General features: G+C 58.5%; 3 protein-coding genes across 19 annotated transcripts in view; 2 read left to right on the top strand and 1 right to left on the bottom strand.

Moving 5' to 3' along the window:
* The window catches only part of APBA2 (amyloid beta precursor protein binding family A member 2), a 220,688-nt gene extending 201,349 nt beyond the window's left edge, over positions 1 to 19,339 (top strand). For all 14 annotated transcript variants that reach the window (XM_039479984.2, XM_074400121.1, XM_039479986.2 and 11 more), the window contains 7 exons: positions 2,898 to 2,984; positions 5,711 to 5,896; positions 9,675 to 9,854; positions 10,812 to 11,024; positions 12,436 to 12,555; positions 15,121 to 15,261; positions 18,145 to 19,339. In XM_039479984.2, the coding sequence (XP_039335918.2) occupies positions 2,898 to 2,984; positions 5,711 to 5,896; positions 9,675 to 9,854; positions 10,812 to 11,024; positions 12,436 to 12,555; positions 15,121 to 15,261; positions 18,145 to 18,216 (999 nt within the window). In that variant the 3' untranslated portion in view covers positions 18,217 to 19,339. The remainder of the gene's footprint in view (positions 1 to 2,897; positions 2,985 to 5,710; positions 5,897 to 9,674; positions 9,855 to 10,811; positions 11,025 to 12,435; positions 12,556 to 15,120; positions 15,262 to 18,144) is intronic.
* On the top strand, positions 5,903 to 9,668 carry LOC104653299 (uncharacterized). Its single transcript, XM_010351253.3, has one exon. It carries the CDS (start codon positions 7,712 to 7,714, stop codon positions 8,618 to 8,620), a length of 909 nt encoding a protein of 302 aa, XP_010349555.1. The 5' UTR covers positions 5,903 to 7,711; the 3' UTR covers positions 8,621 to 9,668.
* Positions 19,340 to 19,414: 75 nt separating the features above from the next.
* Positions 19,415 to 24,264, bottom strand: part of ENTREP2 (endosomal transmembrane epsin interactor 2) — a 408,260-nt gene continuing 403,410 nt past the window's right edge. For 3 of the 4 annotated variants that reach the window (XM_074400122.1, XM_039479991.2, XM_074400123.1), the window contains one exon: positions 20,745 to 24,171. In XM_074400122.1, the coding sequence (XP_074256223.1) occupies positions 23,855 to 24,171 (317 nt within the window). In that variant the 3' untranslated portion in view covers positions 20,745 to 23,854. Of the gene's footprint in view, positions 20,009 to 20,744; positions 24,172 to 24,264 lie in introns of those variants that run through there. The other variant, XR_012517863.1, reaches the window with a different exon arrangement.

Raw genomic sequence — 24,264 nt, 5'->3', positions numbered from 1 at the left:
GGGGTGTGCTTTTCTAAAAAAAGAGGGGCCCTAGCTTGCAGCCTCACTCCAGCTGGAACAGGGAGTCCCTACGAACTGCAGCTGCCTTCAGGTCCAGAAATCCTACCGTGTTGCTACTGTCTCTGGAGGGGTCGGTACAGGCAGACCCAGCTCAAAGAGGCCTCTGCGGCCAGCGAGGGGGTCACCTGATTACATTTAATTATGGTTTGTTCTTGCTTTTTGGCAAATGGGTGCTTAGTGTCATCGCCAGCGGTCCCTTTCCTGACCTGGCCACGCTGATGACTGCAGGTGACGCCCCCATCTGCACATGTGTGGAGGCCAACCCTGTGGCCTGTTCTCTGGTGTCTGTAGGATCTGTGCTGTTGACACCCTCCCTTATTCCACCAAGGAGGATGATGTGTGTCCTCTTCCTGCCCTGTACTGACGGGTTTCTGCGCGAGCCTGGGTGGCTTCAGGCTGCCCCTCTTCTCCCAACGAGGGATCCCAGCCTCCGGTTTCCTGCACAACTATCACTAATGCCAAGGTCCACCTGAAACTTTTCTCACTCACTTCTGGCTTGGCCTACTTTTTAGCAAGATCATTTTGAGCCACAATCCATGAAAATAACCTTTAAATGCATGCTGGTGTTGAGTGTAACCCAATTCTTAAAAACAGAGGAGCCGGGCGCGCTGGCTCAAGCCTGTAATCCCAGCACTTTGGGAGGCCGAGGCGGGTGGATCACGAGGTCAAGAGATCGAGACCATCCTGGTCAACATGGTGAAACCCCGTCTCTACTAAAAATACAAAAATTAGCTGGGCATGGTGGCACGTGCCTGTAATCCCAGCTACTCAGGATGCTGAGGCAGGAGAATTGCCTGAACCCAGGAGGCGGAGGCTGCAGTGAGCCGAGATCGCGCCATTGCACTCCAGCCTGGGTAACAAGAGTGAAACTCTGTCTCAAAACAACAACAACAACAACGACAACAACAACAACAAAACAAAAAACCAGAGGAAAAGCTCCGCTGTGGCTGCCGATGGTCAGCTGCACTGCTGTCAACTCCTTTCTCTTTCTAATAAGCTAAAAGCAGCATCACCCGTGGGACAAAGCCCCAACGACCCTTTCCCTTGACAATTGAGCTAAAATACACATTTATTATTACAATACCAGGCCTCTCTGCAACTCAGAATTCTTGAGGAATTGTCAGCAGGGAGATTTCTTCTTTCAGATTTTCTAGCAAATAATTAAATAACAGTTTATGCTATTTTGAAATGGAAGCACTCTGGGCTCCCCACTGACCACAGAGAATTATTCACCTCGGCAGGCAAACCAACAGAACTTGAAATTCATTGCCACTGTGCAGTGGTTATTAGGATTCTTACAAATGTAAAAACCAGTTAAAGGCTATCCTGGTTTGGGGCAGACCCTGAAGACTTCACTCAGCTCACAACAGCCCATAACACCCGTCTCACGGGGCATACTACAGTGTTGGTGACAAATTCGGGCCTATTGTGTGGCACTTCTCTTGGCTTCTGTCATTGTGAAGTCAGCTCTCAGGCCAGTCCCAGGGCCCAGTCCCCCAAGGCCGCTGTGGGGTAGACACGATGGTGACAGTTTAAATCAGAAGGAAAGGCTGACATTTCCATTCAGCTTCTCTGAAAATGTCTTCCCCATTTCTTGAGGATACCTAGCATCCCAAATCCAGGAAACGTAGCCTGAGTCTACAGATTCCACCAGGGTCAGCCAGAGGGGCCCTGCTTGCCACTGACAGGAGGGGCTGTGGTGGCAGACCCAGGCGTCCCACCCCATCTTGTTCACGCTCCCCCAGGGCCGGCCCTCGGCCCTCCCGGGTGCCTCTTACAGGCTGCCTCGAGGACTCACGCTTAGCTCGACGATGTGGCCGGTGGCGCACAGGTAGATTTCGGGTGGCTGCTCCTTTGTGGAGTAGCATTTCCTTCTCAGTGGACTCAGGGTAAATGATAAAATTGCCAAGCCTTCCTTTGAGTTATGACTTTATACAATGACAGATAAAATTGTATGTATTTACTACATACAACATAATATTTTGAAGAATGTATACATCGTGAAATGACTATATCTAGTTAACATGTGCATTATGTCCGTTACAATTTTTATAATGAGAACACTGTATTCACTCTCAGCAATGTTTTAAGAATGGAAATATTATTAACAGTAGTCACCATGCTGCACAATAGATCTCTTTAACTCACTCGTCCCGTCTAGCAGGAGCTTTTAGTCCATTGACCAGTAATTGCCCCTTACTCCTTTGCCCCAGCCCCTGGTAACCACCATTCAGCTCTCTACTTCTGCGACGTCAGCATTTTTAGATTCCACCCGAGTGAGAGCCTGCAGTATTTATCTTGCTGTGCCTGGCTTATTTCACTTCACGTCACGTCCTCTAGGCTCATGCCTGCGTTGGAAATGACCTGACCTTTTTCTTTGCTCCAGTGTGTCTGTGAGCGTATTCATCCTTTCGTCATGAATGGACGTTGGGTTGATTTCATGTCTTGGCCGTGGTGGGTAGCGCTGCAGCTGCTCATGGGAGTGCAGGTATCTCTTAGACACACTGATTGCATTGCCTTTGGAAATGGTCGCAGTGGTGGGATTGCTGGATCACGTGGTGGTTCTATTTTGAGTTTCTGGAGGAACTGCTGTACGAGTCTCCACAGTGGCTGCACTGACACAGGGTACCGGGGTTTCCTTTTCTCCTCCCCGTGCCAACACTTCTTATCTTTTTGATAACAGCCATTCTGACAGACAGGCAATGGTACGCCATTGTGGTTTGAATTTGGATTTCTGTGGTGATGACTGATGCTGGGCATTCCGTCATGATGCTATTTGCATGTCCTCTACTCCAAGTTGGTTTTGGACTTTAATAGTATCCACGGTCCTTTCTTAGAACGCGGAGGGGGACGCCCAGACGCTGACGGAAGTGGACCTCTTCATTTCTACCCAGAGGATCAAGGTGTTAAATGCGGACACGCAGGTAAGCGTTTAAGACAGTCGTTCAAATCACATAAACTCCTAGGTTCGCTGCCACTTCGTCCTGGGGTCTCGGCCCTGGTTCTCAGCGATTCTGTCCTGTGCCCTCCGCACCCATCAGCCCAAGGCCCCTAGCCCGGGCTGCGGGAGGAGAGAGGAGCGCGCGGCAGGTGGCAGGCATGCTGGCGTCACCCCAGGGCTCTGCGGGCAGGAAGACCTCCTGGGAGCCCTGGGTCCTTCCCTGCTCCCCACTCCTGGGGATCCTGACGCCTGGGGACGGAGGAGGCAGCAGCCCCGTCGTGTGGCTCATGCTGCAGCCCATTCCAACCCCAGCACCGTGCCCTGTGCTGCCCACCCTCCAAGCCCTGGCATACCCTGATGCGGGCACGGCGGTGCCCTTCCTCCGCACGTCGGTCCCGTGTCCAGGTCTGCGCCTTGTCACATGATCTTTGTGTCCTGCACTCCCCGACTCCCCCGAACCAGCCTCTCCTGGAGCCTGACACTTGGTGTGAAATCAGGGAGACGGGTGGCAGGGCTCAGGCACTGGGCTTGCGACACTTCACAGACTTGGACTTCATTTTCTGATCTTCTGTGGGCAAACCATCTAGACTAGGTCCCCCCTCCCACCCTCTGAGCCCCACACCTCATCGCCCATCTGTGCTGGGGGGTCCCCAAGGCCACCAGAGAGAGGCTGGACGGGTTCAGAGGACCGACAGGACTCGGCGCCCTCAGAGCTAAGATTTGTTTGAGCAGGCGGCTCCGGAGCAGAATCAGCAAGAGGGCTGCAGGCTTCCAGAGCCCTCCCCACACTCACACAGGACACGCTGAACTCCCTGGCAAGGGGCGGTGACAGCACAGTGAGGTGGTGTCCACCAGGGAAACTCGCTGACACGCCGCACTCGAGGTGTTTACTGGGGGCTGGCCACATAGGCACCCTCTGCCTGGCATCTGCCAAAATTCCAGACCCCCAGAGGGAAGGGAGGTGTGCGGCCCAGAGCACGTTATTTGCATAAACAGTTTAGGCAGAAGGTGCCGCGGTTGTCAGTTTGGGTGCTGGGAGCCCTCCTGAGATCCACGTTCCCAGATGCCAGCGAGGGCCAGCCTTGCAGGCGGGCCTTTCTGGGGACAGCTGCTGGGCCTGCCACCATAACCCTTCTGTCCAGTGCTCACGGCGGACGCCACACCTGGGGCAGGAGGATGGGGCTGGGAATTGAAGCTGGGCTCCATCCTCATGAGCCGTACAGCCTTAAACAAGTTCCTGAACATCTCTGAGCCTCTTATTACTCTTGCAGCTGGGGCGGTGGGTAATTCCTCTGCTGGATTCTGGGAAGGAGAGAGGAGAAATCTCCTAGCCTGGCCCAGTGCAGGGCACACCCCACCAGCCCCTTCTGTCTTGTCTCCCCTTTTTTTTCCCCTCTGGAAATCTCTGGATTCTGGACAGGGCATGCAAATTAAAGCTGTTGGGGCAGAGGAGCGCGAGAGGAGGGAACAGGTGAGAGAGACTGATAAGGCCGCAGTAGCCAGCTGGGCAGGAGAGCAGATACGGCCATGTTGGTAGGCAGCCTCTGTCTGTGAGGAGCCTCTATCTGCCTTTGATGTGAACTGGGAGCTGGGGAAGAAGCATATTTCTGACACCTGGGGATTGATTCAGGCATTGGATGGATTTAGGCATTTATGACAGTGACAGAAATCAGGACATGCTGAAGAGCCACTCCAACTGTTTCCATGTCCCTCCCTGGAAGGTGACTCTCGTGGTGATGAAACACCCTTGGCTTTGGCCAGAAAAAAAAATTGGCCACAGAGACAAAGGTGGAGCAGCATCCACTGCAGGATGGATTCTGTGAGGAATAAATGGGGTCCGCAGGTTGCAGAAACACCCGAGTTTCTTTTGTGAACGGAGGACAAAGGCACGAAAAGACCAGTGGATTCGCTTTTCTGAGCGTTGTGCGCCGTCTTTTTAGGTAGGGGTTGTGGGCAAAATGCTAGCTTGGAGATTCCTGTCCAAGGACAGAAGCCAAGAGTCACGGGTCTGGTCGAGACCCAGGGAATTGATGTCAAGGGAATTGGAGTCAGGTGCACTGCCCTGTGTGTCTGTGGGCGCAGGCCTGGGCTGTTGGGGCTCCCCAAGAGCTCCCTGAGTGGCAAACATTGGCCTCGACGCTTTCCTCCTCTGCTGGGCAGGAAGGCCGGGTCAGGCCACTGCGGGGCGCACGGGGAGCTCACCGTTCAGGAGGGACCCTTCTCCAGAGCCATGGGTGGCCTCTTACCCAGGAGGGTATGGGCTTTACTCCATGGCAAGCCCCTGCTCCAGCAGAGACACACCGAGAGCTCACCTGGCATCACGCCTCCCTGGGTTCCACACAGTCCATTTTGGAAGCTGAGACTGAGACCAGAGCAGACTTTGACTGTGAATCAGTACCCTAAAACGCTCTGTTAACTAGGGCCGTGGTCCTCAGTCCACGTGATTTTGTCCCCCCAGGGGACATTGGGTAATGGCTGGAAATAGTCTTTGTTCTCACACTTGGGAAGGGAGAGGTGCTGTTGGCATCTCCTGGGGAGAGGCTTGGAATGCTCCTAACACCTTGCAGTGCCCGTGACAGCCCTCCATAACAAAGAATGACCCGGCCCCAAATGTCCGGAGAATCACGGTGGTGAAACCGGAATTGGAGTGCTTTTCAGTGGTTTGTCCCAGTAGCATTCCCTGACGTGGTGTCGTCTCCCTCCCGACAGGAAACCATGATGGACCACGCGTTGCGTACCATCTCCTACATCGCCGACATTGGGAACATCGTGGTGCTGATGGCCAGACGCCGCATGCCCCGGTCAGCCTCTCAGGACTGCATCGAGACCACGCCCGGGGCCCAGGAGGGCAAGAAGCAGTATAAGATGATCTGCCACGTGTTCGAGTCGGAGGACGTAAGTAAGCCCTCGCCAGGGCACTCCCCTCCCCAGGGTCACAGCCCAGGCGGCTCCAGGGTTCAGGTGCCACGGAAACCACGCTCAGGTGGAAACCCTCCGTGCCGTGACTGACTTTCCAGTGGATCAGTGATCTTCCACATGCTCTTTGGGCTTGCAAAGATTATAAACACAGTTTTTTTGTACTTCTTGACATAGGTTTTCCAGGAGCTGTTTATAAATTGAGCTGTAGTTAAATATATGAGGGAGCTATCTATTTGAAGAAATCCCTTTACAAAACATTTTCCCCACTTGAAGTTAATCTTTGCGTAACTTTTGTTATTAAAATGCAAATGTGCGCATGCCCCTGGCATGCTGTGTTAAGAAAGCACACTTGCACATGAGGCTTGGTTCTGCCTTTGCGTGTGGTATGTCTTCTGAGCAAGTAGAAAGTGATTCTGAAGTATAAGATTTTTCTAGACTCAGGAAGAGATCGCAGGCCTTTGGCTCCCTCTTTGGGCTGGAGAAGAGCATTGTTTTTAGCCTGGACGGGGACAGGGGCTGAGGAGGGAGCCCCAGAGCCAAGAGGGGAACTCAGAGAGAAACTGCCCTTCCTGCGGGGCTGATCTAACACACAGGCCAGCAGGGGGGCTGCTGGTGAGCCAGTTTTGTGGCTGTTGCCAGAGTGAAATTTTAAAAACTGATCTATAGCCATGCACAGCGGCTCACATCTGTAACCCAGGACTTTGGGAGGCCTAGATAGGTGGATCACTTGAGGTCAGGGGTTCTAAACCAGCCTGGCCGAAACAGTGAAACCCTGTCTTTACTAAATAGAGACAAAAAATTAGCCATGTCTGGTGGCACATGCCTGTAATTCCAGCTACTTGGGAGGCTGAGGCAGGAGAATTGCTTGAACCTGGGAGGCAGAGGTTGCAGTGAGCTGAGATTGTGCCATTGCATTCCAGCCCGGGCAACAAGAGTGAAACTCTGTCTCAAAAAAAAAAAAAAAAAAAAAAAAAAAAACAATCCTTCATGGGCAGTTGGCCAGGGCATTCTTTTTCACATAAGGACTTGAGGGTGTCTTGGGGAACTGGGCAGTAGGGAAAGGTCCCCATTTGTCATGATCCTGAAATACGGCATGGAATTTGAACTCTGAAGACACAGCGTTCAAACCTGTGGCTGGCACAGTCATCATCTTCCTGAAAAGTTGGGTCCACTTGAAATGCCTCGGCACAATGGCAGATTTCCAGGAGAGCGGGGTCTCAGCAGTGCACTCACACATGCCTTCCTCCGCTACCTGGATGGGCATTTCTGTGTGACAGACCTGGCACGGGCGTGGGCCACAGGTGCTGGCGGAATGGGGCCAGGAGCAGACCCGGTGGCGAAGGCTGGCAGTCAGCTCCTGAGAGGCTTCGAGGGGCACACCGGGAGCCCCCAGGTGCAGCTGACTGGAGGGTTGCAGCCAGCGGATGCCGCTGCAGCGTCGGGTTTCTCAGTTCAGTGGGAGGCGAGGGTGAGAGCTAGCACGGGCCTTGGTGTGTGGGGCACCCAGTGGCCCCTGAAGGAACGAGGCCAGGGCCTGGCCGGTGGCACGTTAGGGGCCCCTGAGCAGCTGCCAGGAGAGGAGGACCCGGATGGCAGCTCCGTCCAGGTGGGCTGCTGGGGTGAGTACAGGGGTCTGAGGGTCTGGGAGAGTGGAGTGGGGCACCCAGGAGACCATAGGAAGCACCATAAGGTGGTCACTGGCCGCTTGGCGTCTTGGTTTCCCCTGTGTGGTGGAGCTCAGTGGCCGGGGCGGGGCGGGGTGGATCAGCCGCGGGGTGGTCCTGCGCACCGATGCCTCTCTGTCCCCACCTCTCCGGCCACAGCCCACCTGCAGGAGGCCACCTGAGCCCCTGGGCGGGGCCTGGGCTGGCTCCTGGCCTTGCAGCAGTGACCGCCCACAGGCTGGCTGCGAGTTGGGGCAGGCAGGGCGCCCCCTTCTCTGAAGGGCCAGCCGCAGAGAGAGCCAGCTTCCTGAACCCCACACCTCCCAGGAGGCAGCGGGGACCCGCGTGGAGGGACCGGGAGGCGGCGGCTGGCGGCACACCAGCGGCCCGGATGACGCCTGAAGGAGGCGCAGCCCGGCGGGGCTGGCTCCCTAGGCTTGGAGCTTCTGCGGGGGTGAAGGGTGTCGTCCAAGGGAGGGAGAATGGGGGTGGCCCGAGGGAGCCCGAGGGCCGTGGGCGGTGGAGCGGGGCTTCCGGGCTCCAATGCCCTCAGGCCGTCCTTTCCAGCCTGGGGTCGCTTTGCGCCCCCGAACCCCCAAATCCCGAGTGTGTGGGGCAGGGGGCAGGTCCCCCGCTCCGCTCCTCCCGGAGGCCCGACCCTCCCGCCGTGGAGCCCCACGTGCCCACCAGCTCCGCAGCCGCCAGCCCGGCGGCGCCATCTGGCGGTGCCCGGGCGCCGCGCCTCCAGCCAGGCGGGCCCGCAGCGGAGATGCTGGGCGTGGGAACTGGCAAGGCCTGGAAACCGCTTGGGACCCGTTGGGGAGGGCAGTTCCACGCCTGCTGGAGGGCAGGCCTCCTGCTGCGCGCTTCTGATCCGGCCCAGCCTCCATTTCCCAATGCGTATTCATCTACTGCTCTTAGATCCTGCCACATGGAGAGTGGGAAGGGAATTAAGCCCAAAGCCCTTGTTTTCACCTGTTTTGGGATCCTTTTGAGAAGCGGTTGGTGGGGGCACCCGTGCAGAACCCCCCCTTGAGGGTAGTTGGGGAGGCAGGTGATGAGCAGGACAGAGCGTAAGTAGGGCTCACACAGCCCAGAGCCGGGCAGGAGGCCTGCTGTGGATGAGGTGTCACCGAGGTCACCAAGAGTCCCGCAGCGCTCCCAGGGCTGCACAGCTGCCAGCCTGCTTGGCGACCTCCAGGAGCCCAGTCCAGCTCTCACCTCCCACTGTCTCCTGTCTGCACATCGGCGGGTGGCCGGCCAGGCCCTGGTGCTGTTTCGGTGTCCAGGCCTCTGCCATGTCAGAGTCGGTGGGGTCCTCGGATGCGGCTCAGTGGAAGTAGAAAGAAGCCTCGTGCTCCGTGGGGCCTGTGTGGAATCCCAGGTCTTGCGGGCCCAGCCTGGCACAGCCACAAATCCCTAGGAGAGCAGCCAGGCACGCCCTGCCTCCAGTGGGCACTGGGTCATGTTGCTACTGAGAAATGCATGCAGGGTAGACAACTAACGGGCGATGCTCCTGGAAAACACACCAAAAGTCCATTTTCAGAATAAGTGGAAAGAAAATACAGATGGGGCCGGGTGCAGTGGCTCACACCTGCAACGCCAACACTGTGGGAGGCCAAGGTGGGAGGATCCCTTGTGTGCAAAAGTTTGAGACCAGCCTGGGCAATATGGCAAGATCCCATCTCTACAAAAAAACATTTTTTTTTAACATTAGCTGGATGTGGTTGTGCTCACCTGTATTCCCATTCCAGTCTGGGTAACAGAGTGAGACCTCATCTCAAAAAAGCAACACAAATATGACATGTAGTAAATACCTTATTGTTGTCCCAGACGTTCTTTGAAATGGGTTTGACTCGGAGCGTCTGGGCCAGGCCACAGCTAAGGCAGGAACCTCCAGGGTTCAGGGAAACACCAGGGTTCGCTCGCAGTGGGGTGCTGGTGGAGACAGCCTTCGCCAGATGAGGGAGGGCCCCCAGTATCTTTGTTACGGGTGCATCCTGCACCCAGCCCTGCCGCAGCCCCTGCTGAAGAGGCCGCGGGGAGCCTGTGCCTGGTGCCTGTCTCCAGCGGGCCTGCCCTCCACACAGGCCCAGCTCATCGCCCAGTCCATCGGCCAGGCCTTCAGCGTGGCTTACCAGGAATTCCTGCGAGCCAATGGCATCAACCCTGAAGACCTGAGCCAGAAGGAGTACAGCGACATCATTAACACCCAGGAGATGTATAACGACGACCTCATCCACTTCTCCAACTCCGAGAACTGCAAGGAGGTAAGCTGCGCCCGCTGGCCTCAGGGAGGCCACGTTGGCCAGTCTCTGTTTCCCCAGCTCCTGCAAAGTGAGGCTTCCCGGGATCCTTGCCTTCCCATCAGACTCCAGTGAGGCCCTGAATGTGCACCTCGCTCCTGCCTTCCAGCTGAGCACTTGCGTGTGAAATGAGGTGTTTGTAACAAAGAAGCTGATTACAGTCAGCTTTAATGACCTTGAAAATGTGCCTTTTAATGCTGCTATTATCATCAGCTAGCGCTCAGCACCCAGGAGGTATTTCTGAAAGGCATGTGGGATCTCTAAGGGAGTGTGGGTGCTCTGGCAGGGGAGGCTGGAAGCCGCCAGCAGCAGAGGCTTAGTTGGTCCCAGTGGCTTCCCCTAGGTGTCTTTGGAAAGTTCTTATGGGACAGAGGAGCACATACCCTGGGGATGGCCCATACCTGGAGTGTTTGTTGAACGGCTGAATGATTGTCTGCCGTTGATGAGTGGATGCTGGTTTCTGCTGCTTGTTAAATGACTGAATGCATCATCTGGGCTTCTTGCTGAAGGCATCCCAGCCAGTTTCTATAGAAGGACTTTCCCAACGAGTGAAGGCGGGGGGCAAGGAATGGGTGCTGGAGTCATAACGTTCCTCTGGCCTCGTGGGTATGGCCGGGTGGGAGGAGCAGGAGCCAGGACACTGGAGCCCTGCTTGGGGCAGGAGGGTCAGTTCTGGGCACGGTGGGGATGGGGTCTGTACTGCCAGGTTCCCAGGGGGGCGTGGGAGCCAGAGTGGGGTGAGGCTAGGGGTGGGTGGGCAGGGCTCCCAGCCCAAGACCTCTCCTGGCTGAGATGAGCTGGCCTTAGATCCCAGGGTAGGGTAGGAGGTGCTGGGACAGGATCAGCCTCATCCTCCCGTGGGTCCTTGGCAGAGGCCCCGGCCCCCGCTGCCAGCCCCTCACACTGCCGATCCCTTTGCAGCTGCAGCTGGAGAAGCACAAGGGCGAGATCCTGGGCGTGGTGGTGGTGGAGTCGGGCTGGGGCTCCATCCTGCCCACGGTGATCCTGGCCAACATGATGAATGGTGGCCCAGCCGCCCGCTCGGGGAAGCTGAGCATCGGGGACCAGATCATGTCCATCAACGGCACCAGCCTGGTGGGGCTGCCTCTCGCCACCTGCCAAGGAATCATCAAGGTGGGCGCCCTGGGACCCTCTGCCCAGGGGTTGCCTCAGCCCCACCTCACTTGATCTGCAACCCCCCTCTTCACTTACGGGGAAACTGAGGCCCAGGGAGACCCACCCGGTGACTGGTCGATGATGGCATCAAAATTGGAACTTAAGACCATTTTCCACGTCTGAATCAGAGGTGGACCCGGGCTGCCCCAGGGTGGCAAGGGGGTGCTTGTCTGAGCCCCGTGCTGAGCCATATGGCCCTGGGCAAGGACACAAGGACCAGTGAGTATGGGGTGACCAGCTTATCCTGTTTTGCCTGGGACTTCCTAGATTATCACTGAAAGTCCCTCTTCTGGGAAACGCCCTCAGTGCCCTTGGGCTGGGGTTCCCTGCATGGGTTGAGTGCTGGGACACAGGTTTCCTTAAGAAAGAAGGCCACCCTGATCGTCAGACTGACGAGCTTGCAGCTTTGGGAGGTGCTGACCGCCTGTCGCTGTGAGGGGTCAGGCAGAAGGGTCACTGGCAGATGGAGTGGGGCCTTCACACTGGCTGCCTGCAGAGGAGTGGGCTCTGCCTGCTGCTGGCAGCTCCTGTGAGCCACCACGGCCTGACACCCAGCCTCGAGGTAGGGAGGCATGTTCCTCCCTACGCTGCTGTGGTCTTGGTGCTGGAGGAAGCGCCTACCTCCTCTTTGTTCAGCCTGAGAGATGGAAGGGCATTCCCCAGGCCAGAACATCCCATGGACCGGCTCTCGGAGCTGGCCTGGCAGAGCTTCTGCCCGAGGGGCAGCCACATAGAGAGGCACGGGAGAGGCCTCTGCCAGCAGCATCAGAGGGCTCAGCGCCGAGCACCCCCTGCTGAGGGCTACAGCTCCCAGGTGGAGGCTTGGGCTCCTCCCCGTGCCTTCTCACCCCCTCCAGACCACAGCGGCCTGGGGCAGCCACTGACAGTTGCGTCCTCACTCACAGAGATTCTCTGTGGTCACCCCCTGCCCTGCAGGTCCATCTTTGGAGGGCTCTGGGCTTTGAGGAAGGTGTCCCATATCCTAACCTAGGACGATCTCCTGATGTGGATGATCATGGCCACCCTCAGCGCCCTGAGGGGGACCTGGTGCCAGGTGTGTTAGGTGTGCCCAGTGGCACTCAGAGCCTGGCATTGCTCCCGCAGCGGCTCATCTTCCTCAGGGCAGAGGCACCCTGAGCATGGTGGGACAGAGAGTGCAATGCCATCCTGGAAAACTGGCAGCCCTCCTAAGGGCCAGGGCAGGGCTCTCCCCCCCGTAGAGAGGGGCCACTGAGGCTGAGCGCGGACCGCGTGCCTCATCCATGTGCGTTCTCACTACCCCTGGCCTCCACTCTGCCAGCCTCACTCCTCTTGGGTCGAGCTTGACGTCTAAGGCCCAGCCTGTGACTCCTGTCCCCGTGCTCTGCAGGGCCTGAAGAACCAGACGCAGGTGAAGCTCAACATCGTCAGCTGTCCCCCGGTCACCACGGTCCTCATCAAGCGGCCAGACCTCAAGTACCAGCTGGGCTTCAGCGTGCAGAACGGAATTGTGAGTCCCTGCTTCTGCCCTGGGCCGCCGCCACCGCTACAGGGGCCAGGGAGGGGGAGCAGCTCCTGTCTGATGGGGCAGGCTATGCCTGGCAGCCGGGCAGGATGTGGGCCATGGGCACAGCTGCCCGCAGCCAGGCCACTGGGGCACGCGCTTTCCACGGCTCTCTGGGAGGTCCTGGGCAGAAGGGGAAGACCAGGGCATGGCCGTGGATTGGGTCCTCCAGCCTTTCCCAGGTGCCTTTGGAGGGAGGGCAGCAGGCTTTGCCAGCCACTGTAGCTTAGACACAGCCAGTCGTGGCATCACTCACTGTGCTCAACAAACAGATGTTCATGCGTTCGTTCATTCATGTACTCATTCATTCACTTATTCACTCAGCCGTTCAGCAGACATTTGTGAAGTACCTGACCAGGCTTTGTGCCAGGCACTGGGGAGGCAGGAGTGCTGCCTGGAGGAGGTGATGCTGGGTTGGAGTGAGTGTAGTTTCACCCAGAAACCTGTGCCAGTTCCCCGGGCCAGAGTTCTGTAGCCCAGGGTTGGCACCGCCTTTGACCTGCGTTTGGTTGCCCTGAATCCTCTTTGTTTTTCCTCCTGCAAAGGACCCAGAGGGCAGAGATGTGGCCACTCAGTGGAGTGAAAAAGAAAAGGGCTGGCAATACCCAAATTGTTTAACCAGCCCTGAGTATGAAGGAGCCCAGGAGGAGAGAGACTGCGGGCTAGGGGCAGTGGCGTGGAGGTGACAGGAAGGGGTGTGTGCCCCCCAACAGCCATGGAGGAGACAGTGGGAGAACATTGCAGACAGACAACCACCAGTTCTCCTCCATTGTTTTCTGGTGAAGCAGCGTGGAGGGCGCACCCACACAGGGCTGGGCTCAGGCTCCATTTCTGACCCTGCTGCGTTAGAGCAGATTTGCTGCTATAAAAAAATCCCGCAAATCTCTATATCCTGAAAGCATATTGTTCTTTGATGCTGCAGTCTCATTTGCAGTGGTGGTGGCGGGGGGTGGGGGTGGGGGAGGGCTGGGGCACAGAGAGGTACAGTGGCTGGCATAGCTTGCTCCTTTGGCAACCTCCACTAGGTGCTCTGTGTCTGGCTGGCACTGCAGGAAGAGAGGCAGCTCAGAAGACCTCGTGAAGCTTTTCAGGGCCAGGGCAGAAGTGACCCTTGTCATTTCTGCCCACAGCCCACTGGCCAGATAGCTCAGCCACGGACCCATGGGGAGTCTGGGAAGGGAGAGCTACCCAGTGCCCAGGACCAAGAGGGATGGGGCATTGGCCAGTGTCAGCCGTGCCTTCCCTGCTGTGTGATCCTTGGCAAGTCACTTGTGCTCACTGGATTCCTCTCAAAAGGTGCTTGTGAAGATCAGCTGAGAAAATCCATAAAGTAACGCAAGCTATCCAAGGTGGGCCCACTGGTCCTATTCCCTGCCAAGGAGGAAGCCCTGTGGCCCCTGGACCTGGCACAGGTGCCGGGACAAGCTGTTTGCAGCCCCCTTGGGACTTCTGTCCAGGATGGTGCACCTGCCACAGGCGCTGGCCAGCTGGTGGTCTGGCCCGCTCTGGCTCTGCCTGGCTGCTCTGCACACCTGTGACCTGGACACAAGCAGTTGCCCCAGCTAATTTGGGGGCTCTGCAACAAATCAGCCGGGGCCCTGGCTGCGGCTGCTGTGAGCACTTTGTGGCCAGGCATGGCTGGGCCCCGGGGAGGAGGGCTGGGAAAAGCCTCCTGGGCTCCGCAACCCCCGGGCATCACCAGGCCCTGCCTGTGTGCCTCCCACCTCAGCACCATGGACAGTGGAGGAAGCTGGGGGCTGACAGTGGGCCCTCGTGAGGAGCCCAGCAGTGCAGAGTCTGGGGTGCTGTGTGGTATCCCCAGGGCTGTCCCTGCCCAGCCAAGCCTGGTGACCATACCACCTTTGCCTCCTGAGTGGCACTGGGGAGCTGCCTGTCCGTTCCTGCACCCCCTTGCCCAGCCTAGGAGGCAGGTGGTCCTGGGTTGGTGGCCGATGCTGCTCACTGATGGCCCCGTTGCTGTGAGTCCTGAAGGAGGGGCTGGCTCTCCCCACCATGGAGTGGTCTGGGGGCTGCCCACTCTTGGGGGCCTGTAAATTCAATCCTGCCCCAGATGAGTTTGAGGCCCCCTGAGTCTGCTGGTCTCCCCGGAAATACAATCCTATGAGGAGCATAGGAAGTGGAGAAGCTGGGGCACAGAGAGGTTTAGTGACTTGCCCCAGGTCACACAGCCCTGTGGAGCACTGGTGGGGAGAGAGGGAGAAGAGACGAGGAAGAGGAGGACTCTGGACCGTGTTTTGTGGGGGCTAAATAAAGCCGATGGGAAAGGAGGGGATGTCACCTGGAGAAGCCTGGCCACGCCCAGGTGCAGGGCTCTGTACCCACCTTCCCAGAGAGCAGGAGAGTGCCGTGGGCACGTGTGAAGCCAGGACAGAGGGCAGTGCACGAACCGCATGTGGGGCTTTCCCCTCCGCACGTCCCGTCTTTGGGGACATGGGGGAGCGCCTGTCAGGTGTGGAGGGAACATGCGCTGACCTGGCCACGTCTGCTTAGATCTGCAGCCTCATGAGAGGGGGCATTGCCGAGCGAGGGGGCGTTCGCGTCGGCCACCGCATCATCGAGATCAACGGGCAGAGCGTGGTGGCCACAGCCCACGAGAAGATAGTCCAGGCTCTCTCCAACTCGGTCGGAGAGGTAAGGAGGGACGTTGGGCGCCTCTGCGTGCCGGTTCCCACGTGCTCCAGCCTGCCCTCCGTGAGCCTCTCCCGCTCGAGGACACAGGGCGTCTGAAGGCCTGCCAGGCTGTGGCTCCCACCCAGGGCTGCTGTGACAGGGGTGAGTGGAGCGGCAGGTGAGCGGAGCCATCCTGGTCTGACTCCAGCTGAGTGACCGGGAGTGCACAGGCCCCTGGGGGAGCTCCCTGGACACTGCTTTTGGGACTGGACCTGTACGCCCAGTTCAGACGCTCTGCAGGGCACACAGCTCTGGCTACTCTGGCAGGCTTGCCCTGTGCCCCTGCTGGCCATTCCTTCCCACAGCCAGGCTGCTCGCCCTGTCCCGCTTCACTGGCTGAACCCCGCGCCGTCCCCCCGCCCCCGCCCCCGCCCCCGCCCCGTCCAATTCTTTCTGGCATCGCTTCCACAGCAGTGAGAATGGTGCGGGGGAGGCGCAGGGTTTTCCTTCAGAGCTCACAGAGCGGCAGGATCATGGTGGGGACAGTGCTGGGGGGGGTGGCATGTAACGGAGGAGCCTGGCCAGTGTGCTGCGGGTGTGCGTGTGTGTGGTGTGAGCGGGTGTGGGTGCATGTGGATGTGCGTGAGAGCATGGGTGGGAAATGAGTGTGTCAGGGTTCATGAGTGGGTGAGTGTGGATGTGTGGCTGTGTGAATGTACCCGAGTAGGTGTGGAGGAGTGTGTTTTGGGGGCATGAGTGTGTAGATGTATGTGTGTGAGAGAACATGGGATGTGTAGGAGTGTAAGTGGGTGTGAGGATGGGGTGTCACATTGTGTGTGTGTGTGGCTATGGGTAAGCATGGGGGTGTCACATGAGGATGTGTGGCTGTGACTGGGGCATGGGGTGTGAATGTGTAGGGGTGTGTGTGGATGAGCATGGGGGCATTGCTGGTGTGTCAGGGGATGCGGCTGTGGGATTGAGGCATGGGGTGTGTGGGTGAGCATGGGGGTGTCGTATGAGTGCGCGCGGGGCGGTGTGGCTATGGGTGTGAGACATGGGGTGTGTGTGTGTAGGGGTGTGTGTGCAGGGGTGTGTGGCTGTGTTTGTGAGGCATGGGGTGTGAATGTGAGAGTGTGTAGGGGTGTGTGAAGGGGTGTTGAGCACGAAGGGGCTGCAGGCTGTCTGGGAAGCGTGGCAGCCACACGGAAGGGAGGCTGAGACGGAACTGAGGAGTCCCATCTGCAGAGGGGCCCCTGAGGGCTGGGCGGGGAGTTTGGAGGGGGGGTCTGGGGACAGCTGAATCAGGCCGCGTGGTCTGTGGGCTCCCCCTGGTGGCCCTGTGGGGCCAAGGGCATGGAGACCATCCTTGCAGCCTGTGGGTGGGTGCGTGGGCAAAGGGGCCTCCGGTTTCTGTCCCTCAGATGAGGTCTCCCAGAGTCACAGAGGGACACTCCCATTTTGTGACCTGCAAGGGCTCGGCCAGGAGCTGGGAGGTCTGTTGTCCCGGGCAGGGGGCTGGCTCAGGAGGAGGAGGGGCCGGGCCACGGCGTCAGCCTCCCTTTGATGTCTTCAGAGAAAGCAAAAATCAGTGTTCCCAAGTAGATGCTGTGAAGGGTCGTCCCGCCATGGCCACCAGCCCCATACCCATGAGGAAATCCACTCATGGAGGAGCGGGCGGGAGCACGGGGAGCCTCACGAATTGATGTGGGAAGAGGCAGGAGGTGGCCAGGGCGCCGCAACCCTTTCAGCCCTGTGAGGTTATGGTGCCTGTTTCCAGCAGCCCTGAGCCCATGAGGAACACGAGTCACTGGTAACAGGCTTGGCAGCTGTGAGGGGCCTTGGGGTGGGTTCCGGTTGAGGAATGCCAGGGAATGCCGGACGGAGGAAGCCGGGTGGGAGGAGGAGCAGAAACCTCCACGGCCACGTAGATGGGCCATGTAGATGGCTGGGAGCGTGAGAAGTGGAAACCCACCCCCGCCACACAGATCCGAAGCGAGGGCAGCACTTGGAAATCAGGGCTGCAGGCCAGGCTGCTCAGCTCGGGGTCTGAGCCCTGCTTGCCTGAGGAGGGCAGATGCGGGGTGGCCACAGCCTGTGGGGAGGCCAGCACTGCCTGAGGCAGCTGACCCTACAGAACAAGGGTCCCCACCCCAGGCGGCCCCAGGCTGGACAGGGGAGAGCATGGTGCCCGGGGTGGGCGGGGGGGGCGGGGGAAGGGGGCAGCAGAGCTCCTCTCCTGTTCTGGAAGCAGACATTTAGGGTCAGCTTCTTCCCAGTGCCTCCAAAGGATTATGAGGCATGCCACCCCCATGGTTGGTCTCCTTGGGGTGGTCTGAGGCCTTGCTTGTATACCCAGCCCCTTTGGAGCCAGGGCATGAGGCCAGGCCCTGAAGGGTCATTTGCTCACCAAGCCCCAAAGGCTGGGGCCTTGAGGTGCCCTGCGCCCCAGCAAGCCTCCTCCCAGCCAGCACACTCGCATGGCTGGTGTTAGTTTTGTAAGAAGGGGTGTGTGTCTTGCCTCATTGGCTGCCTCCTCACTGAAGCAGAGTGTGCCCCTCAAAGTTTCTGCTGAGGCCTGGGCACCTCCAGCAGATGGGCAAACTGTGGTTCCCTCGCGAAGTCCCATTTCTCAACCCCCGGGTGTCAGCTGGACTGGAAGCAAAACTAGCACTCAACCAAGGATGCCCTCTGAAGCCAGGGGTGGGGGACGGCCGTGTCGCTCTGCCACAGCTGGAAGGCGTTTTACGTCCTCCAGGGCCTGGGCAGGCTGGCCTTCCTCCTCCACTCTAGGAGATGGGCATTCGAAGTGGTACTCGGTGGGGTGTGCATCTGTCATTTGCTTTCACCCGACTGAGGGAGGGGTGGGGGAGAGGGCAGCGGCTCAGCCCCTGTCTCTGTCGGCAGATCCACATGAAGACCATGCCCGCCGCCATGTTCAGGCTCCTCACAGGCCAGGAGACCCCACTGTACATCTAGGCTCCCCCCAGCCTGGACACCTGGCAGGCCCCCGCCCCGGGCCCAGAGGAGCTGGGAGCCAGGCCGCAGACTTGACCCCGACGCCACAGCCCAGCCACGGACACTGGCTCCCCAAAGGGCGTGCCCTCGATACCCACCTGGTTTTTTGTTTTTTTTTTCCACTTTGCCAAAAAGGGGCATGTCTTTATCAAAGGAGAGTCACAGAACAAATGTTTGTAAAGCGTTCAAGTATTTTGCCACGTTCTGGACTGTCTTCTCCCTGCCACCGGCCAGGGTGTGTCTCGGTCGCTGTGCGTGGTGTGGACTGTGTGTTTCCTCCCTGAAGCTGTGCAGAGCCAACTGGCGCCTCCAAGGGACGCAGCTCCTGGGGCAGGGCAGCCGTTGCTCTGGCCCCCTCGGTAGGGACATCTGGGGTCCTGTGGGCCCCCACAGTGGTCCCAAACAGCTGCCTGTCACTGACTGCAGGCACACAGGCAGCCCGGCTCCCAGGACGTGACTTGTCATGAAAGTGTGGGGACATGTGATTGATTGATTGTAAATAAAGGATGATGGCCACAACATGAAAACTCCGTATTTATATAGATACCATTACTGTTTGGACTTTTATTTTGGCAAGCTGTTTTCAGACGCTAGGGTTTTCTGACGTGACCTGTGACCACACCTGCCTCTCCCGTCGTCTCTCTCGGGCAGGGCTCCCACAGAGACGAGGGCCAGGCGTCTGCCCCCTCTTTCAAATCGATCTACACACGCTCATCCACGCACATGCTCCCCCGAAGAAACGAAACCCGTGCCGGAAAACGCGACCTCGGCCATGCCTAAGGCAGCCGTGAGCACAGACCCCCCCCTCGGCCAGGGCGGCGGCCCTGAGCTGTAGTGGCGTGTGTGTAGATCAAGTCAGATCGAGTCCAGCTCAGTTCATTAGCGATCTATGTACTCTGATGTCATCTTGTCCCGAAGTCTCTTTGGCCCAGGCCTTGAAGAATACACTGTGACTTAAAAAGCCTTACCACGCAGTAACTAAAGCTTTAGGATGACTGTATTCGAGGAGTGCCGTGTGTTGCATGCAGCTGCCCGTAGGAAGACTTCGTGCATATCACTAATAAACCTGAAGTCGTGATGAAAAGCCGTGTATGTGACTGGTCTGTTCCCCGAGCGGCCGGTGCCCGCCTGCCTTCTCACTCACAGCCCGGAAGCGGCTGCGCAACTCTGCTGTGTGGTGGCGGCCGAAGCTGCTCTGTGCCCCTCCTAGACCCTGAGCCTCGGGAGCTGTCACTAATCAGGTTGGAGGGTGGGCACTCGGTACCAGGTGTCAGCTGGGCAACGGGAGGTGCCAGCAATGGTGCCAGGTCACCGGGTCAGCACCAGGTTCTCAACCCACTTGCCCCTGGGGGAAACCAGGCAGCAGAACACTAACAAACAGAATGAGGGAGCCAGAGAGCCCTGGGCTGCTTCAGATGACGACTCGGACGACCCCTGGAGAGGTTGTGTGTCTAACAGAAAGCCGGACCGCATGTCCAGCACCCGCTCTGCACCTGTGAGGCCTTTGCAGCCTGTTTAGCGACGATTCTGGCAGCTCTGCCAGCACTTACCTTCCTTCATGGCCACTCTTCTGGCATCAGCTGGTGTGCCAGGTAGCAAGCATGGGTTTTGGTCACCGGCAGGGGCCTGGGGTCCAGCTGGGTTAGGCTGAGGGCCTTGGATGGGGAGGAGCCCTCTTCTCTGGCTCCCCACAGGAGCGTGCGCACCACGCTATGAGCACTGACCACCTTCAGGGCCCGGGATTCTTGGGGAACTGCAGAGTAAGGAGAAGACTTACTTTCATCACCTGGCCGCCTGCAGGATGTGGGCCCAGGGCTTGCCTCAGCTGACCTGAGCCCTCAGGGACCTTTAAGAGACAGCCTTTCAAGGCGCACCCCCGCTCCATGCCTCCCTCTTCCCAGAAAGTATACATTGTAGAGGCAAAGAAAGCTGTTCCATAACGCTTGCTCTGAATATGCTGAAGAATGAAAAGCAAATACATTTTCTTGACGTGGCCAGCAAGCAAGAAATGCCAGAGATGGCCACATCCTTGGGGAATGAAAAGAAATGGCACCTGAGTCAGAGCTGGAGGGAATGGGCCTCCACTCAGGAGGCCCAGGCCAAGGGGAACCTTCTTAACGACAGGGCCAGAAAGCCCTGGCCAGCTGAGGACACGCGGGGGGACTCCCACCAAATCCTACACAGCTTTGAAAAACCTACATGGAAAACTGAGCTCCCGGCCTGCATTCCTCCCAGCAGCCCTTGGAGGCTGCATCCATGGAGGGACTGCCATGGCCAGTGTGGGCGGGCCTGCCTGTGTCCAGGCCCCCCGTTCCCCACTCTGCCCCAAAGCTGAGCCTCTCGAGGCTTCTGGAAGCACCGTGAGTGGCGTGGGTGTCTCAGGCTCCCTGGCTGGCTGCTGAAAGGCCCGCTCAGGACCCTGCCCCTGGCCAGCGGTACAATGGGCTCTCGGCCTGCCTCTGTCCCAGTTAGACCTCAGAGACACAGAGGCCAGAAATACTTTTTATTAAAACACTGATTATTATTAAAACACCTTGAGGTACATTAAATAAATACAACCCTTCCACTTGTACAAACAGGTCTCTGGTGGCTTGAAAACTATTCCCCATAAATTCTGCCTTAGCAGCCTCTGAGAGTCAGCACGGTTGGGGAGAAGCGTCCATGTGGAACGAGCTTTCTGCGGCCTGGGGTGTTAGAAGCATTTAATGTGGATCCTCTGCTCCACCCAAGGGAGGCCTGAGGTCCTTGCAAATGATGCTCCCGCTCTCCAACCCTGCATCTCTAAGAGTTGGGGTCCAGGTTCTCTGCCCTGAGCATCCCCATGGCCCCCAGGCTGGGGTCAGTGGTGGTGTCACAGCAGGTCCTAGTCCCCTTTGGGTCTCGGGAGGGCAGGGGACACCCAGGGCCCAGCTGAACTGGAAAAGGACGGTGTCACCCCCAAAGCAGCCACAGTTGGCCTTTTTAAGATCCCAGACAGCCTGATTGGAATTGGGGAAGGACGCGCAGGGAGGCGAGGAATTCAGCCTTCCCTTTTTCTGGGAGCCGACACGCAGCCTGGGGCTTGGGCTCTTGCTGCTGGAGCTGCCGCTACCCAGATGCCAGGGAGCCAGGCTCACGGGCACCACGGCTGCTGGGTCAGGTTGCCAGCACATTCCCTACTCTACCAGCACCTCTCTCTTCTGGGACCTTCCTGGGATGCCCAGAACCTGGACCCTCCTAGAGTCCATGAGCGGCCCTGAGCAGCTGGGCTGAGGGGGGCACCCCACCCCATCCCTGACTGCCTCGTTTCCAGGAGGCAGAAGGTTCCAGCCCAGTGGCATCAAGTTGGGTACAGTTTCCGTATTCACAAAACACCCAGAGTTGGGTGAGGGGGGTGCCGGTGTGGGGACCGCAGGGAGGCACCACTGGGGCAGAAGCCCCACGGGCTGGTGGGTCCGGGCCCTGCTGCAGAGAAGGGAAGGACCCCGAGCACCAGGCTGGGTGGCCCAGGGGGCCCCCGCCCCGGCCCCATGATGGCAACACGCCAGAAGCCGAGTCCACTGGGTGGGGGCACTGGCCTCGCTGGAACTGCAGCCAGGCCTGAGGACTGCGGCCCTGGCCCACCCAAGGGCTCAGCCCAAGGACAATGCTGTGTGGACCCCCCCAAGCAGGTGACACCCACGCGGCGCAGCCCCAGCCTACCTCAGAGACGGTGGAGACGCGGAGGCCAGGGCGTCGGGCGCGGCTGAAGCTGCTCCGGGGCAGCCATTTTGAAACTCCATCAATTAATTGCACCTGAAAGGGACTTGCCTTGCGTGAATCCAGAAGCCCCCACTTGAGGAAAATCAGAGGTTTCCTGACTTACAGTCTGAATAAAGTGCTCAGAAATTCATCTCTAGTACATCTCTCCTGGAAAAGTGCAGGTTGTCATGGAAAGGCCTGGTTTGGGTGTTCAGCCCTCTGGAGCAGGCGTCCCCAAACTGCGGCCCCCTGAGGCCATTCATCCGGCCCCCCGCCGCACTTCAGGAAGGGGCACCTCTTTCACTGGTGGTCAGTGAGAGGAGCACAGTATGTGGCGGCCCTCCAACGGTCTGAGGGACAGTGAACTGGCCCCCTGTGTAGAAAGTTTGGGGACACCTGCTCTAGAGCAACTGAAGCCTTCTCAAGCGACCAGAGCTGGCGGAGTCCTACATCTCAGCCCCAGCCGGGCCGGAGCCTCACCGCCTGCCTAGCCTCCAGCGACACAGACGCTCCCCAGCGCCACTGACCTCAGTGGGAAAACGCAGCATGAGCCCTGGCCCCCAGCAGTTGTGGGCACCCTCTGGTGCCCCCTGCCTCCCCATGCCAGGCCCACGGGCTCTCTGGGGAGACCTCGGGCTCAAGGCTTCTTTGTTCGCCGGAAAGCCCACCCATCGCAGCTCAGAGGCTGTTGCTAGTGGTCCTGAACGGGCATTTCCATCACTGCAGAAAGTTCTCGTGGACGGCGCTGTTCCAGGGCCACTGTTGGGAACAGCTGCCACTGACACCACCAGAAAATGGGGCTGGGGGCCGAGAAAGTCAAAGGTGCTCAAGCCACCCTCAAACTGGGCGTGCCTGCTTCTGCATAAGCAGCACGGTGGGGGTCTGCTTTCCTTTTAGTGTGTGTGTGTCAGTGGCTTACAATCTCTGCTGCCCGGAGGAGGGGGGGGTGGCTCTGGGTCACGGGGACCTGCTTTATCAAGAGGGACTACTTCCCAGAGAAACTGGCCTCTCTCCCCCAGACCTGGACCCACCGAGCTCAATCAGCTGAGCTCAGATACAAGGGAGACCCCCAAGGGGGCTGGGAATCAGCACTTACTGTTACGGATCAAACAAGGGTCTGCTCCAGGGACAGGGCAGGAGCCTGGAGAAAAGGGGCCCAGGAGGAGGTGGGGGAGGCACCCCACAGAGGGAGGCCCACAGAGGGAGGCTGAGCTCGATGTCCAGGAGACCGGGAGACGGTGGCTACCTCCAACCCCTGCAATGCTGGCCTGTCCCCTGGGGTGGCCGGGCTGTGACAGAGGCCCTCACTGGGCATTTGTTTGTACCGCAGCCCTGGGGGCAGAAAGCTGGGCCCAGGCTGCCATCTGTGCTAAAACTCCCTATTTCCTTTCATAGGAAACAGGCCAGAGCACGATGAACGTTTGATTCTAGAGCCATCGAACCACATGAGAAAATGTCTCGTGACTCGATGCCACTCTCTGTCCACTGAACACTAAGTTAAATTGGGGGTGGGAGACTCCTGCTTTGGATGGCCCTGATTTTGGAGATACTTAGTCTTTAGGTGACATGAGTGTCCCCTGTTGCTGTATTCACATTTGTGCAACAATGCTCAGTTCAAGCTCCTCCACGCCAGAGAGAGTTCACTGCGGACACGAGTCATCTTTCTGAATTACCAGGCTAGGTAGGAAGCGCAATCCCCAAGGAGACGACTGCTTGGTTTCCTGCCCTCGCTGCCCCCAGATGATCCTGGGTGTCCCCCCGCCCCCCGATTTGTCCTCAGCCAAGCTGGGCCTGAAGCCTCTGTCACGCAAGGCGGCTTCTGGCAAGAACATCTGTGGTGCCAGGCCCGTTGCTGTCCACGGCCAGACTTGTGGCTCCTTCATACCTGGTCCAGAACGCTGGCACTGAAGACAGCCGCCTCCTCGGGGGGCTCCTCGGAGGTGACGGCCACGTGCGCGGCACCCCCCACGTGCTGTGCCTCAGTGGGAAGGGCACGGTGCGAGTGTTCCAGAAACTTAGTCACCAAAACCCTGGCGTCCGTATAGGCCTTGCTGTCCACTAAAGAGCGTGGCCGCTCTTTGGAGGCCACTGGGAAGGCCTCTGGTGCTGGCCGTTGGTCAACTTTCGAGGTATCTGCGTCTCCCGCTGGTGAAAGCTGGGTCCGACAGGCAGCCGTAGCAGAGCGAGACATGGAAACTGAAAATCAAGGGGAAAGATGCCATTTGAAACTCACTGGAAACAAAAGAAAAGGCAGCCTTAAACAGGTCAGCGCCAAAGCAAAGAAATGCC

The sequence above is a fragment of the Saimiri boliviensis genome, chromosome 5, assembly GCF_048565385.1.
Source record: "Saimiri boliviensis isolate mSaiBol1 chromosome 5, mSaiBol1.pri, whole genome shotgun sequence".
Taxonomy (NCBI): Eukaryota; Metazoa; Chordata; class Mammalia; order Primates; family Cebidae; genus Saimiri; species Saimiri boliviensis.
Note: the sequence above shows the minus strand (reverse complement) of the source record. Positions and strands in the feature narration are given on the sequence as shown.

Excerpts from the sequence above, each read along its gene's own strand:
- LOC104653299 (XM_010351253.3), top strand. The coding sequence starts at position 7,712 with ATGCCTCTCTGTCCCCACCTCTCCGGCCACAGCCCACCTGCAGGAGGC.